Here is a 22,448-nt window from a genome sequence, read left to right as displayed (position 1 = left end):
ATGTTAAATGTTTTAGCATCAAACATAAACCAAATGGCTTGTAGAGTACTCTGATTCATTTGTACCTTCACCAAATAATTCATCTATTGGACTTAATTTCATTTTTGGTCCTATATTTATATGCAGTGTTGCAAAAATCTTGCCTAGGCGCCGATTAATCCCCGCTTAGGCGTTAGGCCTTGGTCGACCGCCTAGCGTATCACATTAAATGATGGTCTAGGCGGCTCGCCGGCTAGGCGACCGCCTAGGCCACCTAAGCTCCGCCTAGGCCGCTTAGGCGCTGACCGCCTAGGCCGCTTAGGCGCTAACCGCCTAGGCGTCGACTATACCGACTAGGCCTTCTAGTCAGTTGATTAACTATTGTTCTTTTTTTTTTAATGGGTTATTTCACTCAAAACAACACGTTTTGAGCGAAATAATCCTAAATTGTACAAACTTTAGATATTTTTTGGGTTAATATTTAATATTTTAGTATTAACTATTAAAGTATTATATAATTTACAATTATTAGACTTTAAAAAATTAAAAATACTTAAACAAATTTTTAAAAAATAAAAAATAAAATAAAAAATACACGGACGCCTAGGTGCCGATTAATCCCCGGCTAGGCGTCCTAGGCGCTAGACGCTCCCCGAGCGCCTAGGGAACGCCTAGCGATTTTTTCAACCATGTTTATATGTGACAATTCATTTTTAATCTTTTTAAAAAACATTCCCTTTGGTCATAGTTTTATTGTGACATGACCATTTGTGGTCTCCATGAACAAAACCGTTAAAATTCTGTAAAATACAATAACATTTAGGTCTTCAATTATGATTTTTTTTTAAAAAAAATGAAAATGTAGCAGGTCAATTCACCGTGTATACAAAAAAAAATATCGAAATGTCCTTGTATTTAACGATATTTCCATTATTTTGTTAACGAATGATAAAAATGACAATTTCATAATAATATTAGGACCAAATAAGAATGTTCTGAGAAAATAAAGATTAAAAACAAACTACTACATATAAATCTAGGACAAAAAATAGAATTATGTAAAAATGCAAAAACAAAAACCCTTTCCAGTGGGAAGGATAAAAAATACATGTTTACTAACTCCATTTTTCTAGAGAAATAAAAAGAAAAAAATACATCTACTTGTACATTAACAAATTGTCCCGTCGAATAGGTGAAGCATAATTTTCTTACAAAAAAATTACAAATTTCATTTTTACCAACACTATCTCACTCAAACTTGTCTCATAAAATTTTTTAGAGCAAAATTTACATCGTGTAAACTCTTGAATAATAGTTGAAGTTTTTCTCGATACCCATACAAAATTAAATTAAAAGATAGCTGCTTTTATTGGTGCAATGTAAGTATAGTAGGTCCCATTACTGAAAACCAAAACGGTGGCGTTGGAGAGTTTCCAAGATTATTGCGTGCAAGCCACTGAGGCAGCTATAAATTCAGATTCAATTATGTAATTGAACAAATATTGGTATCGGGGACCAGGTTGTAAAATGACTAAAATCCTTGAAAATTTTATTACTCACTTTTTTTTTTATTCTAGAATTACTGACTCTATTACAATGTAATATCTGTTAATGTAATGGGGTAGTTTAAGTGACAAGTGAGTTTTTTTGGTGAGAAAGAATTCCGAGAGAACCCGGGTAAACTTATGTAATAAAATAAAAATACATAAAATTGGAGAGCTTAATCATTTAAAATTCAGTAGTAATTCTTTACCTAATCAAAATTTTTGTTTTCTATCCCCATCCCTCTCCCAACCTTTTCCTTATGAAAAATTCTTACACACTTTCGTTAAAAAGTTGAAGTATTCACATGTTGTTCTAGTTCGCTAAGCTTTTAGTTTGAGTGCTCAAACTTTAAGCTTTGTTCTAGTTTATCCTAGGAGACTGACACTATAACATTCCTAATACCCTCAACTCTCGAGAGGTAGCGAATTGATTTTAAAGAAAGTGTGTTACACACAGGCTTGAATTTCTTCTCCTTCTCGTTTCTTGTGTTGGGTTTATATTCTCAGAATTGAAAACGCTTCCTTTTCGTTTTATTTATTTTTGTATAAATAATTCAACCTTTTGATTTTGTATCAAGCTTTGGTTGGAATTAATTAATTTTTATAAAAATTAAATTTTATTTTTCATTAGTGTGTATATATATATATCGACTTATTCACCACCTACATAAAGTGTTTGTTACTTATAAATGATAGTGTAATATTTTTAAAAATATATATAATATTTTCATATTTTTAATATTGCATTTTGCTGAGACAATTTCACACACATTTTTGCCCCAAAAAAAAAAAAAAAGTAAAATGGAGTTATAAAAATAAAAAATAGCATTCACAAATAAGAGGGAATTTGGAAAAAAAAAAATTAAAAAATCATGCAAAATATTTATATATGTATAGCATACACCAGAAGTTCGTGACTAGAAAATTTCTACTTTCACCGCCATATCTCTCTATCTCTCAGAAGTTAACAATGGTGCAGAGCTCCTTCTGCATACTCTCATCAACGTCGCCGTCTTTGTTCCCGTCCAATTCCGCCGCCGATTTGCCGTCGACTTCATATCTGCCGTCACCGAGAACTCTCTTCCTGTGGAGAAGCAGCCCTAGGTTCTCCAAGTTCAAAGTTCTATCCAAGCAGCAGCAGCAGCTCTCGATTGATGGAAATAGCAATAATTCTAATGGCTCGGCACCGGCGGAGCAGTTTCTGCAGAACAACTCGATTGCGGACTTCATGAGGTTCAGGCACGGCTCCAATTCCGATGAACGGCGAGCCGAGCTGCAGACAGCCGTTGTTAGTTACCGGAAGAGGTTTCCTTGGTCTATCCTTCAGCCCTTTCTTCGGGTAAATTTACAGATTGAAGATTCATTTATCAATTAGATGCTCAGTATTTGCGTATTTCACTATTTCGTGTTATCGGAACTTCGCTTCTCACTGACGGTTGAAATTATTTATGTTTTCAGGTTGATTTGGTGTCCACGATACATATTGCTGATAAAGAGTAAGTTTTGCTCACTTTGATTGAGAAAACCTTACGGACAGTGATTTGAAAATAAAATTTTGGTTGGAATTCATGACATTTATGAATAGTTATATAAATTGTGTAGATATTTGAAGAGGTAGGGCTCCATGTTTGTAATCTATGAGCTTTAAATCCATTGGTTAGCAATTGAAATTAGAGTTTTCTCAATTTTGATTAGAGGTGTAAATCAAAGAGCATTGGGAGCGTTTGATCAGATGCGCCAATACTGTAGCTGTAGGTTTTTACAGACTGCATGGTGCATAACCTATAACACTTTTTGATCATTGAAAGAGTATGAACTTGTGATAATCATGCTATTGTGTTGGAGACCTGGAAGAAGTAACACAAATATGTAGCTTTGATGAATCATTTCCATAGTTTGAAGAGTGAAGGGCTTTATTGACAGTGCATTAAAATTAATAAATGAGATTCAATTCCATTTTCTATATTGGATCTTGATTTTCTTTCGTGTTTTTTAAACCTTATATTCAGGTAGAAAGATCTTCAAATTTTGATTGTCTGTTGCTTGTTGTCAACTATCAACATAGAAAGCGTAAAGTTATCACCAACTTCAGTACGACTAATTGTTTCATTTGCAGGTACTTTGCAACCCTTCAGAGGGAACTTGAACCATATGATTGTGTTCTTTATGAAATGGTAGCTAGTAGGGAGAGTTTAGAAAGCAGAAGAAATCTTGCCATCAAAAAGAATATTCAAAGTTCAAAATCAAGGGGTCTTAATATCCTTGGTTGCATTCAGAGACAGATGGCAAGACTTCTTACGCTTGATTTCCAATTAGATTGTCTTGACTACCAGGCTGAGAACTGGTACCATGCAGATCTTGACTTTGAAACCTTTAAGTTACTTCAGGTACTCCATCTTTAAAATTTATTTTATTATAAGCTCTGGCTGCTTGGTTTGACCAGGGATGTTGATATGCTTAATTCATATCACTTTCAAGATGGAATGTTCTTTTCTTTTGCTTTCTTACCTCTGTATGCAGTCCCTCTTGCCAAATATAAATGTATGTTAGTTTAATAAAATATGCAGAGTATTTAGTGAAGCCCCCACTCTCAGTTTTTGCACTTGCATATAGTAATTATCAAGACTTTGCTATTCGTCAAACTGTCTATTTCACTCAAAACGATAAATTAAAACAAAAAATATAACTTGCATCTTAAGTCTTAACCTTTTCCATGAACTTCTCTCTTTTCAGCTTGAGAAAGGTGAGAGCTTCTTCACATTTGCCAGGGATATGACAATTAGATCTACCAAAGCCATTGTGCAATCAGCATCAATGCCAGATGATCTTGGCCCTTGGAGATCCAAACTTCTGTGGGCTTCACGTGTGCTACCTATGCCTCTCATCGGACTTGTCATCATTGGAGGAGTCTGTGCAGATATAGGAAGTCAGGCATCAGAATATCCAGAGATAGAAGCGCTGTCAAGGCTTGATTTTGGCGCTGCAATGAAAGTGTTTCTTGCAAAGCGACTAACATCCGAGTAAGTGTATTCAAGAAAAGGTGGATATAGATAAAGAACTCCGTAAAACATCTCTATACAATGAAGATTGTAATACCTTGGCATTGCACGTGTAGATTCACGCAGGTGACAGCCGATGTGGAGGCAAAATCTGTTATAATAGGAGAGAGAAACAGGGCTGCAACTGAAGCACTTCAGAAGGCAATCGACGAGGGCCACAACAAGATAGCCATCCTATACGGAGGCGGCCACATGCCAGACTTGGGTCGACGACTACGCGAAGAGTTTGACCTCGTCCCCTCTCAGGTACAATGGATAACAGCTTGGTCCATCAGGAACAGCAACATAACAAGCAGTTCACTTCCACTCTTGAAATCAGTGGCAGAAGTGTTAGGGTGGCCATTAAACAGGTACCAAACACTAGCGCTGCTAATATTTTCATCAATCCTTGCATTGGATCTGGTGTTCTGGGAGCTGTTTTTTGGCACTACAGCTAATTGGATTACACAGGCTGCTTCCGACATTTCCCATTACGTTAGCAATTAATGATGATAATGATGTTGTTGGTTTATGTAAGGTGTAGGCATTCTTAACAGAACTTGTACAGATGTGCATATAGTTTTCAACTATTTGAAGACATTCCAGATTCTAATTCTTGTTGTAATGGAGTATTTGCAATTAACTATAATCTAAAAGATAAATGTAAAAATGTACCACAAATGGGGATTTTTTTTTTTTAATATTACTGACTCTATTACAATGTAGTATCTGTTCATAACTACTTTTTGAGTCAATATCACTTCCACTGAAGATCAAATCCACACCTCTCATTTGAGGAGCAACCTGGTACCACTGGACTACAAGGTTCTTGACACCACAAATGGGGATTTAAATACCGCATTCCCGGTATTATCAAGCACAACCTTATTAGGATGGAAAGAGTTTTAGGAGTAGAAATATTTGTAAATTGAGATTTTCTTTTCAGATTGTTGTCAAGCGATGAGCAACAACTACTGTGGTTCTATTGGTCATAACTCATAAGCTTGTTGAGTGCATTTTGCACAATTCTTTTTTATTCTGCAACCAAGGCACTGGTGGAGGCTTCATCAACGAGGATTTTGGGGTTCTTTAGATTGGCATTGGCTATTGTAATCCTTTGCTTTTGTCCACATGATCGAGGACATTGCTTTTGTCCACCTGATCAAGGACACCTAGAAAACTTTGAAATAAATATTGTCAATTTAGTTAATAAAAATATAACACTGTCGTTTTCAACAATATATATATATATATATATATATATATATATATATATATATATATATATATATATATAACACTGTCTGAAAATTTGAAATCGCCAAATGGGCCAATAAAATTATTATTGTGCCTAATTTTGAGATTGATTATTGGATTAGTTTAATTAATTGGGCTATGATAATTGAATTAGTCCAAATGATTTTGATCTTGGGTTATTGGATTAATTAATCAATTAAGGCCCAATTCATATTTGAATTTAAGAATAATTGTAATATAGTTCAATTATATTTGAATTTAATAATTATAATTAAATTTGAATCAAGTGATGAAATCTTGAACATAGACTTGATTATAGCAAGATTCATTTTGGATAAATTTTTTAGTATTTATCCTAAATAATTAATATTTAATGGATAAATATTGAGGGAGTTTGTTGTGGGCTAGAAGTTACATTTTCCATTATAAATAGAGACTCCATTTCATCCATTGATGACACCTTGAAGATCTTGAAGGCATTGAAGATACTTGAAGACTTGAGGACACTTAAGATTTGAAAGCTCACTTGAAGAGTTGAAGGCACAACTTGAAGACGATTGAAGATATTGAAGACATTTTGAAGCTCTAAAGAGTTCTCTCCTTGAAGTTTGACATTTTCTGCTGAAGATCAAGCCATTTAAACCTGAAGGCCCTTCAATGAAGAACAAATATATAAGCCCTTCTTTGAAGATCAAGTTACTTGACTTCCAGAAGCCCTTCAGTGGAGTGTTCAAAACATCCAAGTGAAGAATCAGAGGACTACACAGAGATAATGTACCCACACCGCATTGATACTACTTGTAATCATAATTTTGAAGTTCAATATATATAATTCAATTTTCTTTGTTCACACATTGGCACGCCCAGTGAGACAGCTTTGCCTCTCATCTCTTCATAGGAACATGCGTTACAACCGATATGGTGGCAAACCCTGTATAAAATTTGAAATGAATGAAGCTAAAGGATACTCCTTGGCACGAGTTGAAACTGCCTCATATCTTTCAAGCTAAAATATACTCCTTTGGCACGAGACAAAACTGTTTCATATTCTTTTAAGTCTCCTTGGCATGAGTCAAATTTGTCTCATATCCTTCAAGGTTTCTTGACACGAGTTGAAACGACCTCATATCATTCAAGGCTCCTTGGCACGAGTTGAAACCAACCTTATATCTTTAAATGCAATGTCGAGATTTCTGTGCACTACATACTTATGAGCGGTATATGCTCTCCAGTGGTGTACAAGCAAGTCTCGATGAGACATTTGTTGACATTGAAATTTTGATAAGGATGAATATTTTTTGAATATTAAAATGTTTGAATATATTTTTGGATAATATTGAATTATTTAATTTATTTAATTAGATAATATCAAAAGAGTTTGAACTTATCAAAACTCTTCTTATCCCAACTATAAATATGATCTCTCATTCATCCTGGAATCATCATAGAAACATCTTAAGATTTGAAGCTTATTCAGATATCACAATATGATCTTAAAAATAAAAGCCGCCCATGAAGATCATGCCAAACATATTGATCCAAATCTCTATTGAAGATCAAGTCATTTGAATCTGGAGGCCCTTCAACGAATAAAAAACATATAAGCCCTTCTTTGAATCACTTGAGTTCCGAAGACCTTTTAGTGGAGTGTTCAAGACATCTAGTTGAAGAATCATAGGACTATCTAGAGATCTTGTACCCATACTGCACTTTAGAATTTTGAATTTTAATATATATTTCAATTTTCTTTGTTCACAATAGATACATCGTGATCCTTTGCTTTTGTGAGAACTACTGCTTGGGTGTGAATATGTGAACTCCTATGCACCGTTGAGATGTGATATTGGATGATCGAGATATGAGAAGTGGTGCAGTGGTACATCTGCTACAGTTGTGCAGTGATGTGTATTACTAGGTGAAAATTAGGGATGTTAACGAACCGAACATAAACGAACGGAGGCTGTTCGTGTTCGTTTGTTAAGGATTTTGGGGTGTTCGTGTTCGTGTTCGTTTGTTAAGGTTTTTGAAAATCCTGTACGTGTTCGTTTGTTAAGCGTTCGTTAACGTTCGCGAACATGTTCACGAACGTGTTCGTTAACGTTAACAAACACGTTCACGAACGTGTTTGCAAAAGTTAACAAACACGTTCACAAACACCTGCACATGTTTATGAACACATTTGTTCGCGAACAATAAATAATCTGCATTCACATCTTCACGAACAATTATATATATATATATATATATATATATATATATATATATATATATATACATGTTCACGAACATTATTAAACGAACACTAAACGAGCTTGTTCGCGAACACTACTAAACAAACACAAACGAGCTTGTTCACGAACACTACTAAATGAACACAAACGAGCTTGTTTGCGAACACTTAGCAAACGAGCTTACCACTGTTCGAACTCTGTTCGTTTATTAATCGAGTTCTAAATTTTGTTTGTTAATGTTCGTTTACCTTAATAAACGAACATAAACGAACGCTTACCGAGCTCGAACACGAGTAGTTTGTCAAAAGCTCTGTTCGCTAACAGCCCTAGTAAAAATCATTATAAACTAAAAGATCATGCAAGATCAACAATGCACAATGGTACACATGTTCACATATTAACGGAAGTTCTCATTTGGACATATAAAAATTAATAAAATAAGTAAAATTTGTAAATATATCTACATATTAACTCGAAAAAAAACAGAGAAATGTTTTCATTTCAATGGAATATACATAACTTATTATTCAAATCAAATATTGAGTCTAAAAAGCATTGTATAATATTTTTAGATATAAAAGATAAAATTATTATTATTATTATTATTATTATTATTATTATTATTAAAGCCGACACAACACTGAAGTACAAATTTAATTAAATTGACCAATAAAACAGTTAAAGGTGGACAAAATGATTATTCATTTATTAGTAGTAAGTTGGAAGTTGGAATAATTAATAAATGTTGTATAAGGTTGATTTGAACAGAATTTTTGGCATCGGTTCCCGTGCACTATTCAGAGTGTGAGCGACAGTTATCTCGCGACAGAAAAACATGTAAACTGTTGTACCAATTGAAGAGGACAGATTGAAATTTCATGGTTTTCAAAAAGTTTTAGTAGTGGCTTGTGAGTAGTGAGAGAAGATGAAATTATATATATGAAACAGATGAAATAAGATTTTCAATTCCTTGCAATTTTTCTCCGACCAAACAATGAAACTGTACATGCTAAAGAATTATATATAGAAAAAGAACTCTAATTCCTGTGTACCAAACAACAAACAACCCATTAATGTGTAAACTTTAAAAATATACTATGCAAAATTATAAAGTGCACTCTATGATATGTAGAGAGTAGAGATGCAATTCAAAAGTAAACTTCAAAAGCTATAGAAGTTTAAAAATGCTATTTTAAAATTTGTGAGTTGCACTTTTTAATTATTGTTGTGCATGCATTTAGAGTTTTCAAGTGTATTTTAAATGTCTTATGTACATTTATGGGCTGTTTGGTTGGATGTAGTTGCAATTCAATTGCACCACAATTCTTTGGCCACCTGAATTACAATGTTTGGTTGGAGGGAATTGTAATTCATACCCTCCCCATATGAATTGCAACTCAATGTGAAAAGGAAAGGGAAAAAGGGAGAAAAAGATTTTGTTTACCCATATGATTATTACACAAACACATTTTTATTTTACCACTTCTTCCCTTGTCATTCTCAATAGTTCTATTCCTCCCTACTAATGTAATTTAAATTCTTACTTTATTCTCACCTTATTCTTTTCGCACCGAATTACAATTCCTTCCCCGCCTAATACCTCCCTTCCAACCAAACGCCCTGTTAGAGTTCTTTGTTGTGCACATGATGCATATTCAAGTGAGAACACATACCCCATGTAAAATGTGTAGAATAAATCATCCATATATTTAAGTTGATTAATGGCAGGAAAATAAGGAAGAATGAAAAAAATACGGTGTCATTTTCATAATTACAGCGGTGCATTTGAAAACTCTTGATATAATACACTATTATAGATCATTAGTGCATTGGAAATTATCCAAGAATGTACTATTAAGCGTTTCTAAATGCACGATTATAATTACATACATATCATCACATTTTTTCTTATTTTACAACCTTTAATTTGATCAACCAGATTGATGGATAAGATTAATTCACACTTTTTATGTGATATGTGTTCTCATACATACGATCCTTTCTCTAAATATAAATGTAAAATAAAATGTGCAGTCTATTATATTATACTTGGTAATTAGTATGTATAAGAGTCAAAACCATATTAAAGGCCCGCCATGAGTGAGACTGAGATCTATAAATACTTTTCAACGAGTTGTTTGATTAATAAAAAAAGTATGTATGCATGCATGCATACATGCATGCATGCATACATACATACATACATACATACATACATACATATATATATATATATATATATATTAGAGTTCAGATGCGACCTCTTCCTTAGGTGCGATCATGCGGTTATTTTGCAGCAATTATATTACAGCATGTCAGCAAATCGACGCTTAATATATATGTATTAAAATGGACGAGAGGACGGATCGGATTAAAACACACCATTCCACAACACAGTTAAATGTACTAACATACGTAATAAAACGCACCACAACATGTATTAAAACGCATCATACCAACATACGTAATAAAACGCACGACACAATGTACTAAAACGCATCACAACGTAATATAGATACTAAAATTATCATAACACCCCCCACTTAACATACGCTTATTGCAATTTCTTAAACACTAAGATAATATTGCACATCGTTAGATTGCTCGAATAATATTGCACATCTGTTCATAACTACTTTTTCAACCTATTGAAGCACAAGAGTTAATATAGCAATAATATTGCATATCTGTTCATAACTACTTGCACAAGAGTTAGCCTCCACCCACCACCTCCCGTATAAACCCGTGCTAAGAGTTAATATTGCCTACACTAATGCTCGAACCCACCACCTCCCGTATAAACCCACCACCTCCCGTATAAAGGGAAGGATTTGATGCCACTGGACCACAAGGTCCTTGGCCACTATTAGCTATTTAACTTGCTTAAAAAATTAATCTAAGTGTTTGATTAATCAACTTTTTGTAACTCCAAAAATACTAAAATTCAAAAAATCACTCAAAGCAATTTTTTCAATTAGTTTTTTAAGAAAAGAAATTATACCAAAAAGCTATTAGCTAACAACTAATTTACCAAACAACTTTCTACAATTAGCTCATATTATTAACTGGTTATACCCTCTAACCAAATCAGTTAAACAACCATTTACTAAAGGGCTAATATAATTTCAGCAGTTTAGAATTTTAGTCTTTTAGTTAAAATTTATGGTGAAATATATTTTTCATTTGAAATGATTGTAAAAACATTGCGTGTCAGCTTTCTCACGGGTTGACTAATCGCTTCAAGATCTTCCAAAAAAAAAAACATGTACTGAATCAAATGCAGAATTGCAGATTCAATTCATAGTCTTTACACTGTACAACTATATATACGTACTATTAGTTTTAATATTGGGTAAAATTTTCCTTTAGTCTTATTATAGTTCCATAGTCTATTAGTCTACATGCATTACATTACAAGCAATATATAAGCAGAGATTCTGTTTAGTTTCATTCAATTGTCTTGTTTCACAAACTAAGTATTATATATGATTCTATGAATTTGAGAGATTTAGCATTGATTTTTATGGTAGTCTCGGCATAAATTTTACAAAAACTTGAGAAAAGTTAGATCATTACAGCCACCATATAAGACAGCTTCACCTCCCTTAGAAAATGGTGGAGACTATCCTTCTTTGATACCATTATATTTCTTTGATTTACAAAAAAAGTTTGTCTGTCAGTATTCGATAATGTACTCTGGGTGATGCCTGCCTTCATGTCTTGTGACCCTAACTGACAAATGGCCACAATGAGATAAACCAGATTAAGTTGTTATAATTGACTGGCTCAAACTATAGAAAAGATCAATAGGCCAGGTATTTCACATTTGAAAAGAAGTTTTTCAATACATGTTATTTTATTCACAAGACTTTAACCTGATACCTTTAAGACCGGATCTAAACCCTGATCCTTATGCTTGGATTACATGTTAGTTATGGAGACTCTCGGAACTGCACAAACTAGAAACTAGGTAATTATTATTATTGCCTTGATCGCCTAATCGAGCACTATAAGAAATCAATGAAAAACCTACAAATTGAAAAACTATAGCATAAATATATACATACAAATTTTATTAACTTATCTACAACTAGGCATTATATTCTTGTTAAAACAAATGTAGTACAGTGCTAAAACTGTCATGGGCAATTTTGTTTCATTAAAAACATCAAATAAAGAAAAAGTTACACAATTACTTATGCCCTAAGAGGGTCAAGAAATGCATGTCAAAGGGCAATTAAGGTTGATATATATTCTGTGCTAGTTTGTCATTATATACTGAGCTGATTTCAAGTTTTAAACCTTGAAAGCTGAACCCATATTTCAGTTGTTATAAATTAAATTTCATGGTTCTTACCACAAGTAGTGTCTGCTAGCTTTTGTATGGCAGTGTTTGGAGAGTAAAAAGTGCAAGAACTGCACTCTGCTGTCTGTCTGTTTTCATTTGGAAGCTTCTAGTATAGGATTTTCTTAGATGCTCCTAAGACTACATTTTTACTGTTCTTGGGACTTGGGTTAATTTCAACTTCAATTCATGTATATGTGTATGTCTGTGTGTACTACTGTGTTCAGTATATATGTATATGGATGGGATGGATCTAGTGAGAATATATGTTAAGGTAAAAATTGCAGACAGATCTCAATCGTTAATTTGAAGAAGATTAACATGTGTAAAGCAATGAAATTCGAAAAAAACGTAATAACATTTTTATAAATATTTTAAAATTTGAAAGTACATCATGCACTTTAATTTGCCGTGTTGATTGTTAATAGTATTAGTCAATAACTTCAAGTTTGTATATACACACATATTGTGTGGATGAGGCAGACTAGAGGTCTTGAAACTAGAAGACACAGACACAGTGACAAGAAAATTTTGAAATGTCTGCTTGGAGTATTATAGTTCTGCTAGTTACAAGGTACGGTTGACATTTAAATATGCTCCATTCAATTATTAGTCAGTCTAAGATAAAACATTTGAAAGGTGACATTTTTTTTTCTCGATATAATGGATACTTCAGTGTAATTGTTTTTTTTCTTTTTTTTTACTTTAAAAATGAATATAGGAGAATTGGAAATCCACACCATAATTAAGAATTAATATCTCAAATGATCCTTCGAGTATTGTGCTATTACCATCAAACGTCTTTCGAATATAAAATGATCAGTAAACGTTATTTGAAAATCAAAAAGTGACCACTCGTAGTCGTCTTCTGTTAGCAATTAGCAAATGTATGAAAGTGGTGTTAAATTGAAGGGTAAACTCGGTGTACCCAACAAAAGTCGTAAATGTAACGCCACTTTCATGCATTTGCTAACGGAAGACCACATATGGTCACCTTTTTATACTCAGAGAACATTTGCTGGTCATTTTATATTTGGAGGACATTTGCTGGTAATAGCACAATACTCAAAAGACTGTTTGAGGTATTAATTCCTATAATTAAATATAAACTAATTTACATTTTTTTTTGAATAAACTAGTTTACATAATAATGCCAATTTGGAAAATAAATATTTGAGAGTAATTTTAGGTCGAGCAACAGATGGCTTATAGCTCATTATGCAAAGAGGCCGGTCACGGCCTTCGCCATCAACTAGTCTTCAATTCATTGTACATTTCTGAATTGTGTTTTAAGGTGCCGAATTATCGATAATATACAATACAATCATATATAGTTTGGGCCGGGGAAGGTAGTTCGACTCAAGGTGACAGTTACCTATTGGCCTTTTTCATTTTGAGCTTGTCAACTATAAGCAATTCAGACTAATTTATCTCCTTATAATCATTTATCAGCTAAAGTCACAAGGTAAACTTTATCCAAAACACATTTTCGAGTAGTAACAGTGGACTTTCCTACAAATCAATGGTAGTATTTATAATGAATTTTGTTAGTTCCAATACAATAATACCTGATACTATACACAATTATATTGAATATATTATTAATGATACCGGTATCCATCAATACTATAAAAATTCTCATACATGTATATCAAACATTTCCGTTTATACATAATTACATATGAAAAAACTATTTAAATTATTTGAGGTCTGTGCAGTATAGTTTCAGTTGATTGGGCAAGAAGTAGATCTTTTATGGACAGTATTTGTAAATTTTTTAGAGATGAGCTGTCATAGTACCAACTACTACTGTCCCTGTACTATACAGACCCCCAATCCAAAATATAACCTATGTATATGTGTTTGGTTTACTAAATATATTTATAATTTAATTTAGTATTAAGTCTATATCCACCTAACAGCAATGGGTATAAATTGCAAGTTGATCACATCATTCTTTTATTTTTTATTTTTTATTTTTATTTTTTAGAAAAAACCTAGGCGTATCGTATATTGCAAAAATTGCAAAATTTACAATCCCTGCAAATTTGACACCATTAGCCTCGTAATGAAGTTTACTTTATGCAATCTTTTGTGTATACATCTGGGTTTTACAAGAACGGAAAATTAAAGAAAAAAATATCGCGATATTTTCGTAATTACGACGGTTCATTTAAAAACGTTGAATAGTGCATCTACGAATATCTGACAATGCACTCAAAATCTATAATAATGCACTCATGTGTGTGTTGGAAAAATAACAACAATGGCAATAGATACTGACAACCTTTCTAGAAAAGAGAACAAGCAAGGGTACGGTGAAAACGAGTATGTGCCGTGTTATAATAACACTGTCTTAAAATTGTTATTTGTCTGGTGATGGTGTAGTCAAAATAAACCGGTACGCTTTCGACAGGAAACACAGACGTTTTACTACCAACTTTTGCACCCGTTAGTCGTAGACGAACCTGACTCAGTGTTCAAACAGAGATTATAACGGAGAAGGCTCAAAACATCTCCAAATGAAGGAATGTGTAAGATAGAAGCGAAGCTCAAGTTTGTGTATGTTGCTTTACTAAATGAAGCTTTGTTTATATATTGCTAGAGCTCAACAAACCTTCACAATTCTAGCCACACACAAACTAAATCAAAGGAGAAAATGACATGTATTATATGATCCAAGGAAATAGTTCTACTTTGAATGACTCCAATAATCCCCACACATTCAAAGTAGAAGGTTATTTCATTGAAAGGCAAGAAAGGATAATGTTTGAGCAATACAAACGAGTTGATTTTAATGTAAGTGTTTGAGAACTTTAACTAGCACATAGTGACACTGAGTAATTTTTTCCCCGAGAGTGATATGAATCTTGAACTCACCGGTTAGATAAATTTTGAATTCTAATGCACACACCAACTCCAAAATGCAGGTTATACGAAAGTCAAACTCTTTGACTTCTTATGAATACCCTTAGTATTCAAGTTCGTTATGTATATCTCAATATAGACCTCCCACCTTGTCAAAGTCTATCTCAAGTCTCAACATAGACTTTACTCTATCAAGCGTTATCACTTTTCTGTCTGTCAAGTCTATCTCAATGTACACTTTTAACTTTGTCAAGTCTATCTCAGTATATACATACCACCTTTAAAGGCTACAGAGTGGTTAAAGATATAAATCTGGTGTAAGTCTTTTCATGATTTCGTTTAACCACAGATGTGGTGTTCGTCATGAATTTCTTACCTCATTGGTCTTAACCCCTTACCCCACACCACTGGATTGCACAACATAACTGACATTGCACAATTCACAACAACGGATTGCACAATTCACATCATTGGGTTGCATAACCATATTATCTTTGTTTTGCATATGAGACCACCCTTTGTGAGATTGTGAGATCAAATCTTAACCATTCAATTTTGTTTTTCAATTGTTGTGATTGTTATTTATATTGGCATATCTTTTCAAATGGTAGGGGATACTGTAGTAATTTTGTTGTTGATTTCTTTAAATGAATTTAATTAGATTAAATATCATGTTCATATTTATAGGAGATTTATTAATGGTATGTTAATAAATCTCGCACACTTGCACACGGCTTGCCACATACATGCACAAGCTGACCATTCATACACACAGATTAATTATGGTTGCATAGGTTTCTGCAGAATTATGCACTCTGTGTCCCCTAACACGTACAGTCTACTGCACATTAATGTGCTCACGGTGCCAAAGCAGTTCATAGTGCATTGGAATGCTATGTTTGTAGTGTTGACGTGGCAAACGCATATGTGGATAGTTGTGTGCGAGTATGCATTCGCGTGTTCGAATGGCATATGGATTCATATTTTTCACTATGAATTGTTTTGGTACCGTGTGTGCATTAATGCGTTGTAGACTGTGCGTGTTAGGCGACACTGTGTGCTTAATTTCACAGAAATATCTGCAACCATAATTAGTGTGTGCGTATGTATGAACAGCGTGTGCATGTATGTGACAAGCCGTGAGCGAGATTTATTAACATACTATTAATAAATCTCATATAAATATGGATATGATATTTAATGTAATTAAATTCATTTAAAGATTCTATATTATTTTACTATTTCACCCCTTTCCCTTATTTTAAGTCAATTAAAACTTGGATTCTAGATCAATCATGACCATTAAAATTTATTAGATTAATGCACATGATTTGATCTCACAATCTCACCTAAATAGGTGATCTCATAAGAACCTTCCCCCACACACACATATAGTAAGGTAAATGCGTACACCATTGGCTGCACAACCATATTATCTAGATTGCACAACCATATTATTGTATTCCCTTGTATTATTGCTAATTTTGTCATTTTAATCCATTGCTTAGTTAATTATTGTTCAAACTCTTAGTTAATTATTTTTAACTCTTTTACTTATATATTTTACCATTGTCTTATTTATTTATTTATTTTAATTTTAAAATTTATTAAAATATATAAAATTAGATTAACGGTATTTAAGTAAAATAATCATCATAACATTAAAGGAAAAAAAAAAAACTCTTCAACCAAATAGATTTACATTCAATGCCTTATTTTAAACCAAACACATGAATCTCACATTCTCATCAATCTAACATTTCAATCCCTAAGGTAATATAACATTTCGTGAACCAAACGCCTCCTAAAGGTATTACATTATCCCATATAAGTAATAGAACACTTTATTCCTAATTAGTATTACATTTGTGAGTATAAGTATTACATTTTCATCTTGACCCGACTCGACTATATATATGAAAGACTTAATTCCATTTTTGGTCCTAGATTTATAGGTGACAATCCACATTTAGTCATTTTTTTATTAGAACATCCACTTTTAGTCCTAGTATTATTGTAACATGACCATTTTTGTCCTTTATAAACAAATCAATTTAAATATCGTTAAATACAAGAACATTTCGGTATTCAATTATGAATATTTTCAAAAAAATTAACATAAAAAATATAACGGTTTAACATACTTTGTATATAAAAGATTGAAATGTCTTTGTATCTAACGATATTTCAACGATTTTGTTGATGGGGGACTAAAATTGGTCATGCCACAATAATACTAGGACCAAATGAAGATGTTTTAATAAAAAATGACTAAAAGTGAATTTTTACCAATAAATCTAGGACAAAAATGAAATTAACTATATGAAAATAAACAAACCAACCATATGCCAAGTAGAGCCCACTGGTTTTAGAATAGGTACGTTTTAATAGTTTATTTTAAACTTTTGATATACATTTGAAAAATAAAACTGCGTTCCCTTTTTAATATTTAACATTTAATATTAATAGTGCAACGACTTCGAGCAACAAAATCCACTACCATAATGCATTCTTGTTCTTAGTATTTAATAATAAACATAATAGTATAGTTTAATGGTGGTACACAGTGGAATGTTTTCTACTTTCTATTGGGCAGATTGAATCTTTTCTTCAGTAATTAATTTTCTTGATTAGGTAATTGGTTAGTTAGATCATAGTTTATTAAATGTGAAATAATCTTTGTTCTGCACATTTACCTTACTATTATATTATACTATATATAGGTGTATTTTTTTAATTGAAGTACAAATAATCATTGCATGCATTCAGTTTTGAATTCAAAATTGTGGTATATACTACACAGTTGACAGTACTACACTTCATGAATGCACTGTACTGTCATAATTTTTTTTTTTTTTTGATATTATCCTAAATCATTTGACTTATGACTACAAAAATATATGCATATGATGATTTTATATATTCCATCAAAATACAAAATTATTTCAATTAATCAATCCATTTGAATCTGGATTGAAATGCTAATTGAGAAAAGGGATATTCTTGCAACACATTTGGTTTATAGATCAGAATATGCTGGGGATTGAATAACATTTTTGAAAATGTACTTATTTTATTTAATTATTTGATAAGTCATTTTATTTTTAACAATTTTAAGAATGTGTGATTCTTGACAATAACTATTTTTAAGAGCATATTAATATTAATATATATGGTGATCGAGTATGTACGTACTATCGTCTCATGATGGTCACCAAAAAATTATATCTACAAGGCGTTGGGGGTTAGAAGAAAAAAATTTCCATTTATATGTTTAATATTTTACCCAACTTATTTTTATATTAACTCAAACTATTCTTTAAAAAATAGGTTAAGAAAATTATTTCCTAAAAATTACAATTCAACATCTACATTATTGTTTCAAAAAAAAATATCAAAAAAAAAAATCAACGTCTACATTATAGAAATAACTTGCTACAAATGGATTTTAGGTAGAAATATGTTTTTTTTTATTGGAATACTAATGATTTTTACAAGTTTGTATATATTCTATATTTTCTCAAATATTTTCGGCCCAAAGAAGCTAAACCCCATCACTCAGGTTTGAACCTATAACTACTCATTTAAAATGGTAATTTGGATGCCATCACACAGTAATTGGTGGTAAAACATGTTTAATATTGCTGCGGTATCAACTTTTTGTTTTCCCTCTACAAAGCATATATAGGAACAAATTCTAGTCATTCTTGGTGCTAAAAGGGAGCAAATGAAATTAATGACAAAAATTGACACTATCCCAATAATTCAAGGATCATTTATAGTATTAATTCAAATATAAAATTAAAAAACTAAGTATAAATGACATAAGGGTTGAATCTTTTTATAAAATTATATATATGCATGTATTGATGAATTATGATATTATATATTGTGGTCCCAAATTAGATAGGGACTTGATAGTTAGAAAAATGCCATTTCTATGTCACAATCTGCATGGGCATGCATGTTGATCTATCAGTGCAGCCATGTGAGAATTTGTAAGCATTTTATCAATGTTTCTAATTTTGGTTGTGTATGTTGGCCAGAATGGAAAAACCTAATAGAATATATGGATATGAACTAGAAGTTTGAGGTAATAATAGGCTGACATGTATCTACTAGTTGAATTTTGTCAAATAGGGACAACAAAAAGAAGACAAAATGGTGTAGCAAAAATTAAAGTTGTGGATTCCCCACACCTTAGCTTCAAGCCTTTTAAATATTTTATGAGAATTATTTGAAATGTTTTTTATAAGATAGATTTGTCTGATATGGTATTTTCATTAATTGAATGTTAAATGGATAAATCATTATTTAATTATCATTCAATTAAAATATGTTGCACTACGCAAAGTATATATTTATCATGAGACAAATTTTATACAAATTAGCTAGTCACACGGTAAGAAAGTTAAATTTATCAATAGAAAGATCTATTGGTAAATAACTAAAATTCGTAATTATTTAATTTACCAACCGGTTGGTAAAACAGTGAAATCTTAAGGTATTTAATCTATTGCTAGATATATATGTTAGCACTTTTACTATTTTCTTGTACTGCCGGTATCATTGTACGAGTATGGAAATTGGGCTTTGTATATTTTGTAGAGTTTACCGATGAGTAACCTCAAGCAATTGCTCTCGAGCATTGTTGGAATACGCTAACCTAAATTTATGTAGTTGAATTAATTCCTTGCTCTTTTTTGTTTCCTTTTTACGGAAAAATTTGTAGTATCTCCTACTTCGGTGTCTCCTTAAAATGAAAAGTTTGAAGTATGTTGGATATAAAGTGGCTAAGAGCATCCTCAATTATTAGTAGTCATGGTGGCTGCCAGTTGATGCCCACCCTGACGTGTCCACTAAGCATTGCTGGTGTACGAGATGCATACTAGCTAGTTTTTTGTGTGTGTGTGTGTGTGGGGGTGGGGGGAGGGGGTAAAACCCTTTTTGCAAACAACCCTTATTACCCCGACCTCTCTTTTTTACTTTCTCTCTCCGCTACTAAACAAAAAATTTGACAAAAATTGAACAAAACCCTATCGAGATGCTCTAAAAAGAGAAGGAACATATGCTATTGATTGACCTCTCAAAATTAATTTTCCTCCATTATATTCACTTCTTGCATGGTTCAAAGAATTATATTATCATCATGTCAGATATAAACATTAAAATAAAATCTTAGAGGGAAAAATAACACTATTGAAACTTCAATAAACCAAAAGAAGATCGAAATATAAAATTTAAAATGAGTCAAATCAAAACATAATATATAATTAAGATAAAATAATTTTTTTTTTAAAATGACAGAAATATTGGTGGTATACACCACCCACATAATAAGCCACAATCACATGCACACCCATCTATATAACCTCCATTTTCAACCGCGCCACCTCAATCTATCGCTTTACCTTCTTCTCCTTCTTCTTCCTCAAACCCAAATCTTCTCTCTCCCCTCTCCCCTTCAATGGAGAACCGCTTCAAATTGAAGCTCTCCCGCTTTTTCCGGTCATGCAAGGCCAAAAACCTCAGCACTGATGTCGTCAATCTCCACGACACAACTAAAACTGTTTTCCACGATGATGATAATCCTCCCATGAATCCTCACCACAAGCGTGATTATCAACTCTTTGAGCTTTTCTCCCCCAAACCTCGTACCTTCCCCTCCATTTGCCGGCCCAGATTTCCTCAATCTTTCGATGATGCCGCCGCCGCCGTATCCCCAACTCTACCACCGTACGCGGATTTTTATTACTGCGGTAGGCCCAGGCGACCGAGAAAGCGCAGAAAGAACAAGAAGAAGAAAACGCCGGCGCCGGCGACCACGGCGGCGCGTAGTCATATCCGGCGGCTGGATTACGACGACTTTCCGGCGTTCGAGTACAAAGGCTTGTTCAGCAGCGACGACGAGGAGGAGGAAGAGAATAGCACGCTGTTCTCGTCCAGATCGCTCTCGGTTTCCTCCTCCGACTCCGCCGCCTCTCTGCGGCGGCGGCGGAAGGATGAGGCGGCGGCCGTGAAGGACAGCTTTGCGGTGGTGAAGCGGTCGAGTGACCCCTACGGAGACTTCAGAGCGTCGATGCTGGAAATGATACTGGAAAAGCAGATGTTTGGGGCTAAAGATCTGGAGAAGCTTTTGGAGTGTTTTCTTTCCTTAAACTCGGATCATCACCACGGGGTTATAATTCATGTTTTTACTGAGATTTGTGAAGCTTTGTTCTCCACCTGCAAGGCTTGAAACAATTAAGGAGACAATGTAAGGCGGTTTAAGGATATTTTTAGTCCTACTTATTTCGTGTATGTCTTGTAATTGATGAATTGAAGTCCAATTTCAATTCGTTAGACTCATAATGAATGTACTAATAGTTTCATCAAATACAAGACATTTAACATGAAAATTGTGTCGGGCTATTTGGTTGTCATATCTTAGTTAAAACCAATCGGTGATAAGTAGATGAATATTAACCTTTTAACTGCATCCCTCTCTGAGTGGTCTGGCCACAACGCTACGTCTCGAGTCGAGTCGGGCTCAAGGATGAACTTGACTAATCCAGCTGATGCCCAACAATTAGTTAATCAATCAATGTCGATTTCGGTTCAAGTTATCTTATTGATCTTTTTTGCTTGAGCCGGTTAGTTATGAATAATCTAAAGGTATTTATTTTCTTGTGGTCATTTGTTTGTTAGGACTACAAGGTCAAATATACTTTTTAATGCACACTAGTGACTATGGAATTTCTCTGGATACTCAAAAAATTATATATATATATATATATATATTATGAAAATTTTGCATCATGTCAGAATTTGAAAGATTAGACATTAGACCAAAGAATTGGAGTGACAAAAAAAAATAAAGAACTGTTAGGACTATTTTGAAAATATAATATTACATTCAAAAATCTTACGTTCATCATGAGAATCAAATGAGGCATATATAAGTTTTTTACTTAAAAAAAAAATAATGTTAAGATATTTGAAGTTTGAATGAATGTTTGAAAAGATGTTTCAAACATAGGTACGTGGCAAGAAAAGATAGGTGATGTGAAATTTTCAGATAGATGAAAAGGGCTTGTATTGATTTGTTGCGGTGTGGAGATTACTTTTGAAAACAATAATAGAGAGACGCAAGAGATGACAAAAAGTCCATGCATGGATGGGCTATAAAAGCTATTTCACTTTTGAT

General features: G+C 33.0%; 2 protein-coding genes across 2 annotated transcripts; both read left to right on the top strand.

The window, feature by feature from the left end:
• Positions 1–2,430: 2,430 nt before the first annotated feature.
• On the top strand, positions 2,431–5,262 carry LOC116001122. Its single transcript, XM_031241019.1, has 5 exons — positions 2,431–2,862; positions 2,982–3,019; positions 3,640–3,910; positions 4,257–4,543; positions 4,639–5,262. Exons 1-5 carry the CDS (start codon positions 2,494–2,496, stop codon positions 5,066–5,068), a joined length of 1,395 nt encoding a protein of 464 aa, XP_031096879.1. The 5' UTR covers positions 2,431–2,493; the 3' UTR covers positions 5,069–5,262.
• Positions 5,263–20,679: 15,417 nt separating this feature from the next.
• LOC116000132 (transcription repressor OFP8-like) lies at positions 20,680–21,638 on the top strand. The gene has a single exon (XM_031240166.1). The coding sequence runs from the start codon at positions 20,730–20,732 to the stop codon at positions 21,498–21,500; it is 771 nt and encodes a 256-aa protein (XP_031096026.1). The 5' UTR covers positions 20,680–20,729; the 3' UTR covers positions 21,501–21,638.
• The last annotated feature ends 810 nt before the right edge of the window (positions 21,639–22,448 follow it).

This window comes from Ipomoea triloba, chromosome 1 (assembly GCF_003576645.1).
Source record: "Ipomoea triloba cultivar NCNSP0323 chromosome 1, ASM357664v1".
NCBI classification, from domain to species: Eukaryota; Viridiplantae; Streptophyta; class Magnoliopsida; order Solanales; family Convolvulaceae; genus Ipomoea; species Ipomoea triloba.
Note: the sequence above shows the minus strand (reverse complement) of the source record. Positions and strands in the feature narration are given on the sequence as shown.

What these genes read in the sequence shown, in the direction of transcription:
- LOC116001122 (XM_031241019.1), top strand. Translation starts at nt 2,494, where the DNA reads ATGGTGCAGAGCTCCTTCTGCATACTCTCATCAACGTCGCCGTCTTTG. An exon ending in AAACCTTTAAGTTACTTCAG is followed by an intron (nt 3,911 to 4,256) that starts GTACTCCATCTT and finishes CTCTCTTTTCAG; the next exon opens with CTTGAGAAAGGTGAGAGCTT. An exon ending in GCAAAGCGACTAACATCCGA is followed by an intron (nt 4,544 to 4,638) that starts GTAAGTGTATTC and finishes TTGCACGTGTAG; the next exon opens with ATTCACGCAGGTGACAGCCG.
- LOC116000132 (XM_031240166.1), top strand. Translation starts at nt 20,730, where the DNA reads ATGGAGAACCGCTTCAAATTGAAGCTCTCCCGCTTTTTCCGGTCATGC.